We start from the raw sequence: 15,357 nt of genomic DNA on the forward strand, positions 1-15,357 counted from the left end.
TAGTCTCATAGCACTGTGGTCGGAAAAGATACTTGATATGATTTCAATTTTCTTAAATTTATCAAGGCTTGATTTGTGACCCAAGATATCACCTGTCCTGGAGAGTGTTCCATGAGCACTTGAGAAGACAGTGTATTCTGTTGTTTTTGGATGGAATGTCCTGTAAATATCAATTAAGGCCATCTTGTCTAATGTATCATTTAAAGCTTATGTTTTCTTATTTATTTTCATTTTGGATGATCTGTCCATTGGTGAAAGTGGGGTGTTAAAGTCCCCTACTATTATTGTGTTACTGTTGATTTCCCCTTTTATGGCTGTTAGCATTTGCCTTATGTATTGAGGTGCTCTTATGTTGGGTGAATAAATATTTATAATAGTTATATCTTCTTCTTGGATTGAGCCCTTGATCATTATGCAGTGTCCTTCTTTGTCTCATGTAGTAGTCTTTATTTTAAAGTCTATTTTGTCTGATATGAGAATTGCTACTCCAGCTTTCTTTTGATTTCCATTTGCATGGAATATCTTTTTCCATCCCCTCACTTTCAGTCTGTATGTGTCCCTAGGTCTGAAGTGGGTCACTTGTAGACAGCATATATATGGGTCTTTTTGTATCCATTCAGCCAGTCTATGTCTTTTGGTTGGAACATTTAATCCATTTACATTTAAGGTAATTATCGACATGTATTTTGCTATTCCCATTTTCTTAATTGTTTTGGGTTTGTATTTGTAGGTCTTTCCCTTCTGTTGTGTTTCTTGCCTAGAGAAGTTCCTTTAGCATTTGTTGTAAAGCTGGCTTGCTGGTGCTGAATTCTCTTAACTATTGCTTGTTTTTAAAGCTTTTAATTTCTCTGTCGAATCTGAGTGAGATCCTTGCTGGGTAGAGTAATCTTGGTTGTAGGTTTTTCCCTTTCATCAATTTAAATATGTCTTGCCACTCCCTTCTGGCTTGCAGAGTTTCTGCTGAAAGATCAGTGCTTAACTTTATGGCAATTTCCTTGTATGTTATTTGTTGTTTTTCCCTTGTTGCTTTTAATATTTTTCTTTGTATTTAAGTTTTGATAGTTTGATTAATACGTGTCTTCGCATGTTTCTCCTTGGATGTATCCTGTATGGGATCCTCTGTGCTTCCTGGACTTGAATGACTATTTCCTTTCTCATATTAAGGAAGTTTTTAAGTATAATCTCTTCAAATTCTCAGACCTTTTTCTTCTCTCTTCTTCTTCTGGGACCCCTCTAATGGGAATGTTGGTACATTTAATGTTGCCCATAGGTCTCTGAGACTGTCCTCAATTCTCTTCATTCTTCTTTCTTTATTCTGCTCTGTGGTAGTTATTTCTACTATTTTATTGTCCAGGTACTTATCTGTTTGTCTGCCTCAGTTATTCTGCTATTGATTCCTTCTCGAGAATTTTTAGTTTCATTTATTGTGTTGTCCATCATTGTTTCTTTGCTCTTTAGTTCTTCTAGGTCCTTGTTAAACATTTCTTGTATTTTCTCCATTCTATTTCCAAGATTTTGGATCATCTTGACTATCATTAATCTGAATTCTGTTTCAGGTAGACTGCCTATTTCCTCTTCATTTGATTGGTCAGTTGTTTTTTACCTCATTGCTTCATCTGCTGCATATTTCTCTGTCATCTCATTTTGCTTAATGTACTGTGTTTGGGGGTCCCCTTTTCACAGGCTGCAGGTTAGTAGTTCTCATTGTTTTTGGTGTCTGTCCCAAGGGGCTAAGGTTGGTTCAGTTGGTTGTGTAGGCTTCCTTGTGGAGGGGACTGGTGTCTGTGTTCTTGTGGGTGGGACTGGATCTTGTCTTGTGGGCAGGGCCACATCTGGTGGTGTGTTTTCGGGTGTCTGTGAACTTAGTATGATTTTAGGCAGGCTCTCTGTTAATGGGTCAGGTTGTGTTCTTGTCTTGTTAGTTATTTGGCATGGGGCGTCCAGCACTGGAGCTTGCTGGCCATTTGGTGGAGCTGGGTCATAGTGCTGAGACAGAGATCTCTGGTAGAGCTCTCGCCAATTGATATTATGTGGTGCTGGGAGCTCTCTGGTGGTCCACTGCCCTGGACTCAGCTCTCCTATCTTGGAGGCTCAGCCTTTACACCTGGCTGGAGAATTAAGACCCTGTCAGCCACACAGCTCAGAAGAAAAGGAAGAAAAAAAAGGAAGAAAAAAGCATAAATTAAAAGAATAATAATAAAATTTAAAAAATAATAATTAAAAAAAGAGAGGAACCAAACCAATAAACAAATCTACCAATGATAACAAGCACTAAAAATTAAACTAAACTAAACTAAGATAAACATGATAATCAGAAACAAACAGACAGCCAAGCCCAAATCTACAGTTGTTCCCGAAGTCCACTGCTTCAATTTGGGAACATTCGTTGTCTATTCAGGTATTCCATGGATACAGGATATATCAACTTGATTGTGGGGATTTAGTCTGCTGCTCCTGAGGTTGCATGGAGAAATTTCCCATTCCCTTCTTTGTTTGCAGAGCTCCTGGGGTTCAGTTTTGGTTCTGGCCCTGCCTCAGTGTGTAGGTTGCCCTCAGGCGTCTGCTCCCCACCCAGACAGGAGGGGGTCAAAGCAGCAGATGATTAGGGCTTTCTTGCTCTCTCAGGCTGGGGAGAGGGAGGGGTATGGTAGTCATAACTGGAATGTAGGGTAAGTCTGTGGTGACAGAGGCCAGCGTGACATTGCAACAGCCTGAGGCGTGTTGCATGTTCTCCTAGGGAAGTTGTCCCTGGATCTTCGGACCCTGGCAGTGGCATTCTGCGTAGGCTCCCGGGGGTGGGGTGGGGGGATGTGGGCAGTGACCTGTGCTAGCACACGGGATTCTTGGTGGTTGCAGCAGCTGTGTTAGCGTTTCATGACCATCTCTGGGGTCTGAGCTGATAGCTGAGGCTCATGCCCGTTTCTGGAGCTCACTTAGGTAGTGCTCTGCCTTCTGTGGGCACAAGGGGAAGGAATCCCCTCTCCTCATGCACCCCAAAACAATGGTCTCTTGCCTCTTCAGCAGGTCCAGACTTCTTCCCAGACTCCCTTCCGGCTAGCTATGGCGCATTAGCCCCCTTCAGGCTGTCTTCATGCAGCCAACCCCAGTCCTCTCCCTGGGATCTGACCTCTGAAGCCCGAGTCTCAGCTCCCAGCCCCCATCCACCCCTGTGGGTTAGCAGACAGGCGTCTCAGGCTGGTGAGTGCCTGTTGGCACTGATCCTCTGTGTGGGAGTTTCTCTGCTTTGCCCTCTGCACCCCTCTTGCTGTGCTCTCCTCTGTGGCTCCAGATTCCCCCCTGCTCACCCTCTGTCTCCACCAGTGAAGCAGCTTCCTAGTGTGTGGAAACTTTTCCTCTTTCACAGCTCCCTCCCAGAGGTGCAGGTCCCATCCCTATTCTTTTGTTCTGTTTTTTCTTTTTTCTTTTGCCTACCCAGGTTTGTGGGTATTTTCTTGCCTTTTGGGAAGTCTGAGGTCTTTCACCTGCATTCAGTAGGTGTTCTTTAGGAGTTGTTCCACATGTAGATATATTTTTGATGTATTTGTGGGGAGGAAGGTGATCTCCACATCTTACTCCTCTGCCATCTTGAAGGTTCTCCCCGGCTCAAATGTTTGAGAGAAATATCTAATTTCCATGACTCTTTAATCAGCTGATTCTGGGGTACCCTGGTATAGCAAACATGGTTATGTAGGTCCTACCCTTTCTTTATCAGGTATTGGGAGTTGGTAAGGATCTATGCAATTGCAAGGAAAGAAGGTGTAGGCTGGGCAGACACTCCAAAATATATGTAACCGATGGATTTGAGTGAGGAGAGTGAAAGCAAGTAGATCTTTAAGGAGGCTATTGTAATAGTCTAAACAAGGGATAAACAGTGGTAGTGATAGGGGTGGAAAAGAGAGGAGTGAATCAAGAGCCAGGATCAGGATAGAATTTAAAAACTGATCACATGGAAAATTGTGGGTGGGGGGGCTTAGAAAGAAATGATTCAAATATACCTCTGAAGTTTCCATGCTGTAGGCTAGGAAAATGCCTTTTATAGTTTCATAAAACATTAGAGATTGGGAGATCTAATTCACTCTCCCTTTACAACTGAGACCAGAGTGAAAAATGACTTGTCTTGAATAACAGTCAATTAGTGGCAGAGTAGGGAATTAAGAGTCAGGGAATTTATACTTGGACAGTGGGTGGTGACAAAAATCTGGACCTTGGTGGGGTGGGGTGGTACTCCAAGATTTCCAAGGAAATGGACAAGAACAATATTGCATGAGAAGAGTTAAAGATGCAAATGAACGATACCTGTGTTAGTAAAGGAAAGATGGAAGAGTAAGAAAATTGGGCCCTGAATGGTAAAAGATGAAGCAGAATCTGGTCAGGACTAGGGCTAGCCATAGTTAGGTAGGTATAGAACGTGAAAGAAATCTAGTTAGTTGGGATCCAAGAACAATCTAAATAGGAGGCTCATTAGTCATCAGTGGTAGTATGAGTCAAAAGCCAGATTTGCATGGTCAGCCAGATGGTTGGTAGCAACTGAATGGAAGTCAGGTACTACCATTAGCACAACAAACACAGGAAGGAAAAAAGGTTTTGTTGGAGAAAATAATTAATTTGCCCTATTATCCATTTTGACATTGGGGTACTAACAAGCAATTCAGGTAGAAATGTCCTGCAGGCCACTGGAAATGTGGGAGTAGAGCTTAGAAATGTGATCTGAGCCAGAGTCATGTCTGTCTATGTATCTATCTATGTGTCTATCTATCTATATATCTATCTATGTATCTATGTATCTATCTATCTTTCTATCTGATGAACCTGCTAAGGCTGACACTATAGAGAGAAGGAAAGAAGTTTCAATAGAAGTAGCCTTATATTTGGTGGTAGGTAGGAGGATCTCAAAACAAGGCCATTTGTCTTGGACAGAGAAGCAATTTCACTGCCACTGGAAATTCTGGGAACCTGTAAATTTTATCATGCTTTGGTGACACACTAGAACTGTTATACAACAGTTATACAACGAATCTCTCAATACTTGTTTACAATAGGTGGGCACAAATAGATCTTTTTTTTTTTTTTCCTTTGGCTGCGCAGTGTGGCATGCGAAATCTTAGTTCCCTGACCAGGAATCGAACCCGTGCCCCCTGCAGTGGAAGTGCAGAGCCCTAACCACTGGACATCCAGGGAATTCCCAAATAGACCTTTTTTTTTTTAAAGGCAAATAGACACAAATAAACCTTTCTTTTAAAGGCAACCCCCCCAAAAACAAAAAACTTACCAACAGTTATGGACTTTTTCAGGAGCTACTTTTTCTTTGAAGCATTATTTCAATAATTATGACTCTGAGGGGGTGTCTATTACATGAGTGTATGTTTACTAAAACATACAGTAAAAGCATATATACGTAGAAGACATGAAGCAGTAAAAATAGATAAAAAGGTCTGAGTAAGCAGAAACTAGTAACCCTAAAAAAAAGTTAATCATAGAAGTTGGAGATAAAGAGTAGCCAAACCAAAATAATGACAATTTATGAGAGCACAGAGCCAAAGATGTTCCCTGGTGAGACTACAACGTGATAGTCTAGTAGTGAAGTTGTGTAGTATCCTGAACAGCTCCTGAGTCACCTTCTAGTCTCTCAGAGACCAGGTTATGTAGCTTAGATAACTTTCTTATTAACATGAATAGTCTTATAACAATTCCTTTTAATTATCAGGCAAAGCTTAGAATAACAACCCTTTATTACTTAAGTTTGCTTAAATGTGTCTTTGACTTCAGCAACCTAAAAGAACTTACTAACATGACACTTTTTGTTTGTCTGGTAGGTGATTGGGTAGGAAAGAGGAAGGGAAGAAATGAAGAAGGAGGCATTAAACCACATGCAGGGTTCCCAAAGGGGATGTGTGTGTGTGTGTGTGTGTGTGTCTAAAATCAGCAGATGAAACAAAATAGGAAGAACTGGAGAAAATAGAAAAAATGGGCATGAATATGATATAACTATATATATTTAGATATTTAAAATAAATTAAGATTTTAAATAATCAATAAAGGCTATAATGAAAGAATAAGAACAAGAGTACTTAGAAAAAAATTAGAACTTTAAGAAGCAACTACTGAATTCAACAAATGGGTTAAACAGAAGCTTAGATATATCTTAAGAGAGACTTAGTGAACCAGAAAAGAATCTTACCTAGATTGTAACATAGAGAGACAAAGACATGGGAAATGTGAGTGACATGGTGAATAACTGTTGCATAGGAGTTGGGAGAATGAGAGAAAGTAAATATGGGAAGAAATAATGTCTGATATTTCCAGTATTGAAGAAATATTAAAGAAGTTCATTCTGTTTCATTAATGACCAATAAAAATTGAGTCACAACCAAACACATCACAATTAAACATCAATGAGAGGACAATCTGAAAGGTGACAAGAAAAAGAAAAGGACCAACTATAAAATAATGACAATTAGACTTTTCCTCAACCATAATAGATGTCAAAAGACAATGGAATAATATCTTAAAAGTATTAAGTGAAAATAACTATAAACCTGATGATTCTATACACAACTAAATTATCATTTAAAAGTTAGGGCAAAATAAAGACAGATTTAAACAAAGTATGAGAACGTATCTCTCATAGATCTTCACTGAAATATCTCAAAATAAGTACTTGGGTAAGAAGGAAACTGCTCAGAACGGAGTGGGAATTGTAGCTAAGGGAAAAAAAAGTAAACATGTTGATATATCCAAATAAGCACTAACTGTGAAGACTACTAACTAGGAAAGATCATTTTTTTGTTAATTCTTGGAAGATGAAAGCTTTGTCTTAATCATTCATGTGACTTCATTAGTGCCTAGCACAAAGTGGACTCACAATAAACACTGATGATTAAATTAATATATAATGTATATATGAAACAGATGTCTCATCTCAATGTTAGTTCAAATTCTCTGCTTTGCTAATGAAGAAACTGAAAATATAGAAGACTGACCCAGTATTGTATGGCATATTGAACCCAATTCACCCTTTAGAGAACAGGAAAGATATTACAAGTGTCAAAAAATTATTGTAGTTTTCCTTATCATTGTAGGTCTGAGTCTACCTAACAATAGAAAGTGCCTATATACTGAAGAAATTAGTTGGTTATAAGACTCCTATTAGTTGTCTCTAATCTCATCTATTTTCTAAACATCATAAAAACTATAAAGAAATGGACATGAATTTATTCATTCAAGAAATATTAACTGAACATGTATTATAAGCCAAATACTATATTAGGTCTTGAGGATTAGGCAATAAAGAAGATATATCTAATCTTTGCTCTTATAGAGTTAATAGTCCGGCTGATAAGAGAGTCATTAAATGGATAATTTTACATTAGAATAATGTAGGAAGTCAGTAAATATTTCCTATTGCTTACTGAGTGCTACATGCAGATGGGTACTACATACAAATGTAAAGGGAAATTATCTGTTCTCCAGTTTATAATATGGTAGAAGTGATTCCAAGTAATAAAAAATATGTGAAGCAACATATAGCCACACAAACAGTAAAGGGATAAAATAAATTAAAATGTTTGAAAAATGGCAAAACTGCTAATATTCTTAACAAAAATAAAGAGATGAGGGAAAGATAAGAACATATGAAAAGTTAGTATAGATTCCTAGTATTTTCAATTCGAGGAATACCTTTTCCAAATATTCTATAATATCTCAATGTTGGCACAAAGCAAAAGATATCACAGAAAATAATTTTAAAGTATTCTTCTTAATTTTTAGTTATGATTAAAGTTTGGACATCAAAACTACTATTTCATTCACTATTTCTCCTCCCAGCCTTAGAAATATAATCATTGATCTCTGTCAACCTATTAACATTTGGGGTTCTCTTTCTTTGACATTCTTTTGGGATGATTTGAACATTTTAAACTCTGAAAATGAAAACAGATGCTTGTCTTCAAAGAATATTCCCAACATATAATCACTGACATCTGAAACTACTACTTTTAAGAATGGTGCTGCATACTGTTGATCCTCTTAGTACTTTGGGGGTGAAGTAAAGACTTGTTATTATACTTACAAGATACCTAGACAACATCTGAATCATGTCAATCTCAGAAACAAAATGGTAGTACAATTAATATATAAGACTGCTTGATCTTGATTCTCAAATAGAGAGCTCTCATATTTACCACCAAATTCTTAAAACCGCTCAATAACTAGTTACAGGAACAAATAACATTTCTTCTTATTCTTCTTCCTCTTCCTCTTTTTTCTTTTTCTTTTTTTTAAATTAATAGAGAGAACGACAAAATGGCCAGGCTATTTATATGCATCCTTACAAAATTAATACCAATGGGAAAACTGCTATAATGCCAGCATATCATTTTGATTTTCACTTGCAGAAGCATACAAAGTATAAAATAATAAGAAATGGAGTAATGAGATAAAAGGATGCATTTCCCTTCTCTTATCCCATAGAAGCAGTTTGAAATTCAGCTATAATCAGGAAAACCTAGAGGGCCTGGTTATTCTAAATTAAGAATCTGACCCAATTCGAGATCACATTTAGGATAGAATATCCCAAGATAATGGAGAATCCCAGGGACTTGAAGTGTGTTGGGTCCTGGGATAGGACCCTCAATTGCCTGTCTTCTATTGCTCACAGCCCTCTGAAATCCTACCTGCTTCTTCATTTATTTGTTCATTGATTTTTTTCATTTCTGTAATTAATAAGTTTCTACTGGGGGCCAGGGTCTTTTCTATAAACAGCCATCACTCTCCCCCTAAAAGGCCCAACTCAAACGTCTCTTTGTCTATAACTTCTACTCAATAACTCAAACTTTCTCAGCACATCAAAATCAGTTGCTCCCTTCTCTGGATTTCCATACATTTTTGTTCTTGACTCTGTTATACATAGCATTTATTACAGGGTGACAGAGTGAGTTGCTTATATGACTGTTTACTATATGAGTGTGTGAGATCCTGGAAGACTGAGCTATCAGCATTCTCCAACAGCAATTCATGCTGTGCCTTAATCATAAGAAAGGGATTTAGAGTAGTGTCATAAATAAGAGCACAGGGTCTAGAGTGAAATTACTAGCTTTCAATTGCAGCTCCACCTGACAAGAGACAAGTTATCTGGCCTCTTTGTGCTTCAGTTCCTCATCTGTAAAATGGGGATAAAAGCAGTACTTGCCTTATGGGTAGTTGTGAGGACTGAGTTAACACGAGAAAATAATTTAGGATAGTACCTAACATTTGTTCAAAAAGTGTGAGCTAGCATTATTACTATTAAATTATGATTGGGCCACAGTCACTTGGGATTGGCATCTCCTGCTCCCTACTTGGTACTTCAAACTGAGGATAGCTAGATTTTTTAGGAGAAAGATTTTAAGGTTTTATTCTTACTTTTTTTTTCCACATTTCATTTCATTCTCTTTTGAGTTGGACTTCTTGTACAGAATGTCTCTTGGAAAGATTACTTATTAAAAGAAGAAATAAGTTTACTGGGCAGAGTAGAAAGACATGCGCTCACTCCCTCTTGTGAGAGCACTGGAATCACAACAAGCTGCTGAACAATCATCGACAGGAAGACACTGGAACTCACCAAAAAAGACACCCCACATCCAAAGACAAAGAAGAAGCCGCAATGAGACTGTAGGAGAGGTGCAATCACAATGAAATCAAATTCCATAACAGCTGGTGGGTGACTCACAAACTGGAGAACAAGTATACCACAGAAGTCCACCCAATGGAGTGAAGGTTCTGGGCCCCATGTTGGGCTTCCCAACCTGGGTTTCCAGCAACAGGAGGAGGAATTCCAAGAGAATCAGATGTTGAAGGCTAGCTGCATTTGACTGCAGGACTTCGACAGGTCTGGGGGAAACAGAGACTCCACTCTTGGAGGGCACACACAAAGAAGTGTGTGCATCAGAACCCAGGGGAAGGAGCAGGGATCCCACAGGAGACTGAACCAGACCTACCCGCTAGTGTTGGAGGGTCTCCTGCAGAGGCGGGGGCGGCTGTGGCTCACCGTGGGGACAAGGACACTGGCAGCAAAAGTTCTGGGGAATACTCCTTTGTGTGAGCCCTGCTGGAGTCTGCTATTAGCCCCACCAAAGGGCCTGTACGCTACAGTGCTGGGTTGCCTCAGGCCAAACAACCAACAGGGAGGGAACTCAGCTCCACCCATCAGCAGACAAATGGATTAAAGTTTTACTGAGCTCTGTCCACCAGAGCCACACCCAGCTCTACCCACCAGCAGTCCCTCACAACAGGAAGCTTGCACAAGCCTCTTAGATAGCCTCATCCACCAGAGGGCAGACAGCAGAAGCAAGAAGAACTACAATCCTGCAGCCTGTGGAATGAAAACCACATTCACAGAAAGACAGACAAAATGAAAAGGCGGGCCTCCCTGGTGGCGCAAGTGGTTGAGAGTCCGCCTGCCGATGCAGGGGATGCGGGTTCGTGCCCCGGTCTGGGAGGATCCCATATGCCGCGGAGCGGCTGGGCCCGTGAGCCATGGCCGCTGAGCCTGCGCGTCCGGAGCCTGCGCGTCCGGAGCCTGTGCTCCGCGACGGGGGAGGCCACAACAGTGAGAGGCCCGCATACCGCAAAAAAAAAAAAAAAAAAAAAAGAAAAGGCAGAGGACTGTGTACCAGATGAAAGAACAAGAAAAAATCCCAGAAAAACAACTAAATGAAGTGGAGATAGGCAACCTTCCAGAAAAAGAATTCAGAATAATGATGGTGAAGATGATCCAGGACCTCAGAAAAAGAATGGAGGCAAAGATTGAGAAGATGCAAGAAATGTTTAATAAAGAACTAGAGGAATAAAAGAACAAACACATAGAAAAATTAAAGAACAAACAAACAGAGATGAACAATACAATAACTGAAGTGAAGAATACACTAGAAGGAATCAATAACAGAATAACTGAGGAAGAAGAACAGTAAGTGACCTGCAAGACAGAATGGTAGAATTCACTGCCATGGAACAGAATAAAGAAAAAAGAATGGAAAGGAATGAAGACAGCCTAAGAGACCTCTGGGACAACATTAAATGCACCAACATTCGTATTATAGGGGTGCCAGAAGGAGAAGAGAGAGAGGAAGGACCCAAGAAAATATTTGAAGAGATTACAGTCAAAAACTTCCCTAATGTGGGAAAGGAAATAGCGACCCAAGTCCAGGAAGTGCAGAGAGTCCCAGGCAGAATAAACCCAAGGAGAAATATGCCAAGACACATACTAATCAAATTGATAAAAAATAAAGACAAAGAAAAATTGTTAAAAGCAACAAGGGAAAAACAAAAAATAATATACAAGGGAACTCACATAAAGTTGATAGCTGATTTCTCAGCAGAAACTCTACAAGCCAGAAGGAAGTGGCACGACATATTTAAAGTGATGAAAAGGAAGTCCTACAACCAAGAATACTCGACCCAGCAAATATGTCACTCAGATTTGACAGAGAAATCAAAGTTTTACAGACAAGCAAAAGATAAGAGAATTCAGTACCACCAAACCAGCTCTACAACAAATGCTAAAGGAACTTTTCTAAGTGGGAAACACAAGAGAAGAAAAGGACATACAAAAACAAACCCAAAACAATTAAGAAAATGGTAATAGGAACATACATATCGATAATTACCTTGCATGTGAAGGAATTAATGCTCCAACCAAAACACACAGGCTCACTGAATGGATACAAAAACAAGACCTATATATATGCTGTCTACAAGAGACCCGCTTCAGACCTAGGGACACGTACAGACTGAAAGTGAGGGGATGGAAAAAGATATTCCAGGCAAATGGAAATGAAAAGAAAGCTGGAGTAGCAATACTAATATCAGAAAAAAGAGACTTTAAGATAAAGAATGTTATAAGAGACAAGGAAGGACACTACATAATGATTAATGGATCAATCCAAGAAGAAGATATAACAATTATAAATATATATGCACCCAACATAGGAGCACCCCAATATATAAGGCAACTGCTAACAGCTATAAAAGAGAAAATTGACAGTAACACAATAATAGTGGGGGACTTTAACACCTCACTTACACCAATGGACAGATGGTACAGAGAGAAAATTAATAAGGAAACATAAACTTAAATGACACAATAGACCAGATAGATTTAACAGACATTTATAGGACATTCCATCCGAAAACAACACAATACACTTTCTTCTCAAGTGTACATGGAACATTCTCCAGGATAGGTCACATCTTCGGTCACAAATCAAGCATTGGTAAATTTAAGAATATTGAAATCATATCAAGCATCCTTTGTGACTACAACATTACGACATTAGAAATAAATTACAGGAAAAAAATGCAAAAACCACAAACACATGGAGGCTAGACAATAACTAAATAAGAAAGAGATCATTGAAGAAATCAAAGAGGAAATCGAAAAACACCTAGAGACAAATTAAAATGAAAATACAATAATCCAAAACCTATGGGAGGCAGCAAAAGCAGCGCTAAGAGGGAAGTTTATAGCAATTCAAGCTCACTTCAAGAAACAAGAAAAATATGAAATAAATAATCTAACCTTACACCTAAAGGAACTAGAGAAAGAAGAACAAACAAAACCCAGTTAGTAGAAGGAAAGAAATCATAAAGATCAGAGCAGAAATAAATGAAATAGAAACAAAGAAAACAATAGCAAAGATCAATAAAACTAAAAGCTGGTTCTTTGAGAAGATAAACAAAGTTGATAAACCTTTAGTCACAATCATCAAGAAAAAGAGGGAGAAGACTCAAATCAAAAGAATTAGAAATGAAAAACAAGAAGTTACAACGGACACCGCAGAAATACAAAGCATCATAACAGACTACTACAAGCAACTCTATGTCAATAAAACGGACAACCTGGAAGAAATGGACAAATTCTTAGAAAGGTATAACCTTCCAAGACTGAACCAGGAAGAAACAGAAAATATGAACAGACCTAAAACAAGCAATGAAATTGAAACTGTGATTAAAAATATTCCAGCAAACAAAAGTACAGGACCAGATGGGCTTCACAGGTGAATTCTATCAAACATTTAGAGAAGAGCTAACAACCATCCTTCTCAAACTCTTCCAAAAAATTGCAAAGGAAGTAACACTCCCAAACTCATTCTACGAAGCCACAATCACCCTGAACCAAAACCAGATAAAGACACTACAAAAAAAGAAAATGACAGACCAATATCATTGATGAATATAGATGCAAAATTCCTCAACATAACAGTAGCAAACAGAATCCAATGAAACACTAAAAGGATCATACACCATGATCAGGTGGGATTTATCCCAGGGATGCAAGGATTCTTCAATATATTCAAATCAATCAATGTGATACACCATATTAACAAATCGAAGAATAAAAACTACATGATCATCTCAATAGATGCAGAAAAAGCTTTTGAAAAAATTCAACATGGATTTATGATAAAAACTCTCCAGAAAGTGGGCATAGAGAGAACCTACCTCAACATAATAAAGGCCATATATGACAGACCCACAGCAAACATCATTCTGCATGGTGAAAAACTGAAAGCATTTCCTCTAAGATCAGGAGCAAGACAAGGATGTCCACTCTCACCACTATTATTCAACATAGTTTTGGAAGTCCTAGCCATGGCAATCAGAGAAGAAAAATAAATTAAAGGAATACAATTGGAAAAGAAGAAGTAAAACTGTCAGTGTTTGCAGATGACATGATAGTATACACAGAGAATCCTAAAGATGCCATGAAAAAACTACTAGAGCTAATCAATGAATTTGGTAAAGTAGCAGGATGCAAAATTAATGCACAGAAATCTCTTGTATTCCTATACACTAGTGATAAAAAATTTGTAAGAGAAATTAAGGAAACAATCCCATTCACCACCATAACAAAAAGAATAAAACACCTAGGAATAAACCTACCTAAGGAGGTAAAAGACCTGTACTCGAAAACTATAATACACTGATGAAAGAAATCAAAGATGACAGAAAGCGATGGAGAGATATACCATGTTCTTGGTTTGCAAGAATCAATACTGTGAAAATGACTCTACTATCCACAGCAATCCACAGACTCAATGCAATTTGTATCAAATTACCAATGGCATTTTTTACAGAACTAGAACACAAAAATCTTAAAATTTGTATGGACACATAAAAGACCCCGAATAGCCAAAGCAGTCTTGAGGGGAAAAAAAGGAGTTGGAGAAATCAGACTCCCTGACTTCAGACTATACTACAAAGCTACAGTAATCAAGACAATATGGTACTGGCACAAAACAGAAACATAGATCAATGGAACAGGATAGGAAGCCCAGAGGTAAACCCACGCACCTATGGTCAACTAATCTATGACAAAGGACGCAAGGATATACAATGGAGAAAAGACAGTCTCTTCAATAAGTGGTGCTAGGAAAACTGGACAGCTACATGTAAAAGAATGAAATTAGAGTACTCCCTAACACCATACACAAAAATAAACTCAAAATGGATTAGAGACCTAAATGTAAGAGCAGACACTATAAAACTCTTAGAGGAAAACATAGGAGGAACACTCTTTGACATAAATCAGAGCAAGATCTTTTTTGATCCACCTCCAAGAGTAATGGAAATAAAAACAAAAATAAACAAATGGGACCTAATGAAACTTCAAAGCTTTTGGACAGCAAAGGAAACTATAAACAATATGAAAAGACAACCCTAAGAATGGGAGAAAATATTTACTAATGAATCAATGGACAAAGGATTAATCTCCAAAATATATAAACAGCTCATGCAGCTCAATATTAAAAAAAACAAACAACCCAATCCAAAAATGGGCAAAAGACCTAAATAGACATTTCTCCAAAGACATACAGATGGCCAAGAGTCACATGAAAATCTACTCAACATCACTAATTATTAGAGAAATGCAAATTAAAACTAAAATGAGGTATCACCTCACACCAGTTAGAATGGGCGTCATCAGAAAATCTACAAACAACAAATCCTGGAGAGGGTGTGGAGGAAAGGGGACCTTCTTGCATGTTGGTGGGAATGTAAATTGATATGGCCACAATGGAGAACAGTATGGAGGTTCCTTAAAAAACTAAAAATAGAATTACCATATGACCCAGCAATCGCACTACTGGGCAAATACCCAGAGAAAACCATAATTCAAAAAGACACATGCACCCCAATGTTCACTGCAGCACTATTTACAATAGTGCCAGCTCATGGAAGCAATCAAAATGCCCACTGACAGTCGAATGGATAAAGAAGATGTGGTACATATATACAATGGAATATTACTCAGCCATAAAAAGGAACGAAATTGGGTCATTTGTAGAGAAGTGGATGGACCTAGAGACTGTCATACAGAAT

General features: G+C 38.4%; 1 protein-coding gene across 6 annotated transcripts in view; it reads right to left on the reverse strand.

Moving 5' to 3' along the window:
- The window catches only part of METTL15 (methyltransferase 15, mitochondrial 12S rRNA N4-cytidine), a 382,965-nt gene that overhangs the window by 206,316 nt on the left and 161,292 nt on the right, over nucleotides 1-15,357 (reverse strand). The window contains exon 6 of one of the 6 annotated variants that reach the window (XM_060104444.1): nucleotides 2,106-2,139. The exons of the other annotated variants lie outside the window; for them this stretch is intronic. Coding sequence (XP_059960427.1) covers nucleotides 2,117-2,139 — 23 coding nt within the window. The 3' untranslated portion in view covers nucleotides 2,106-2,116. Of the gene's footprint in view, nucleotides 1-2,105; nucleotides 2,140-15,357 lie in introns of those variants that run through there. 6 annotated transcript variants of the gene reach the window in all.

This window comes from Mesoplodon densirostris, chromosome 7, assembly GCF_025265405.1.
Source record: "Mesoplodon densirostris isolate mMesDen1 chromosome 7, mMesDen1 primary haplotype, whole genome shotgun sequence".
Taxonomy (NCBI): domain Eukaryota; kingdom Metazoa; phylum Chordata; class Mammalia; order Artiodactyla; family Ziphiidae; genus Mesoplodon; species Mesoplodon densirostris.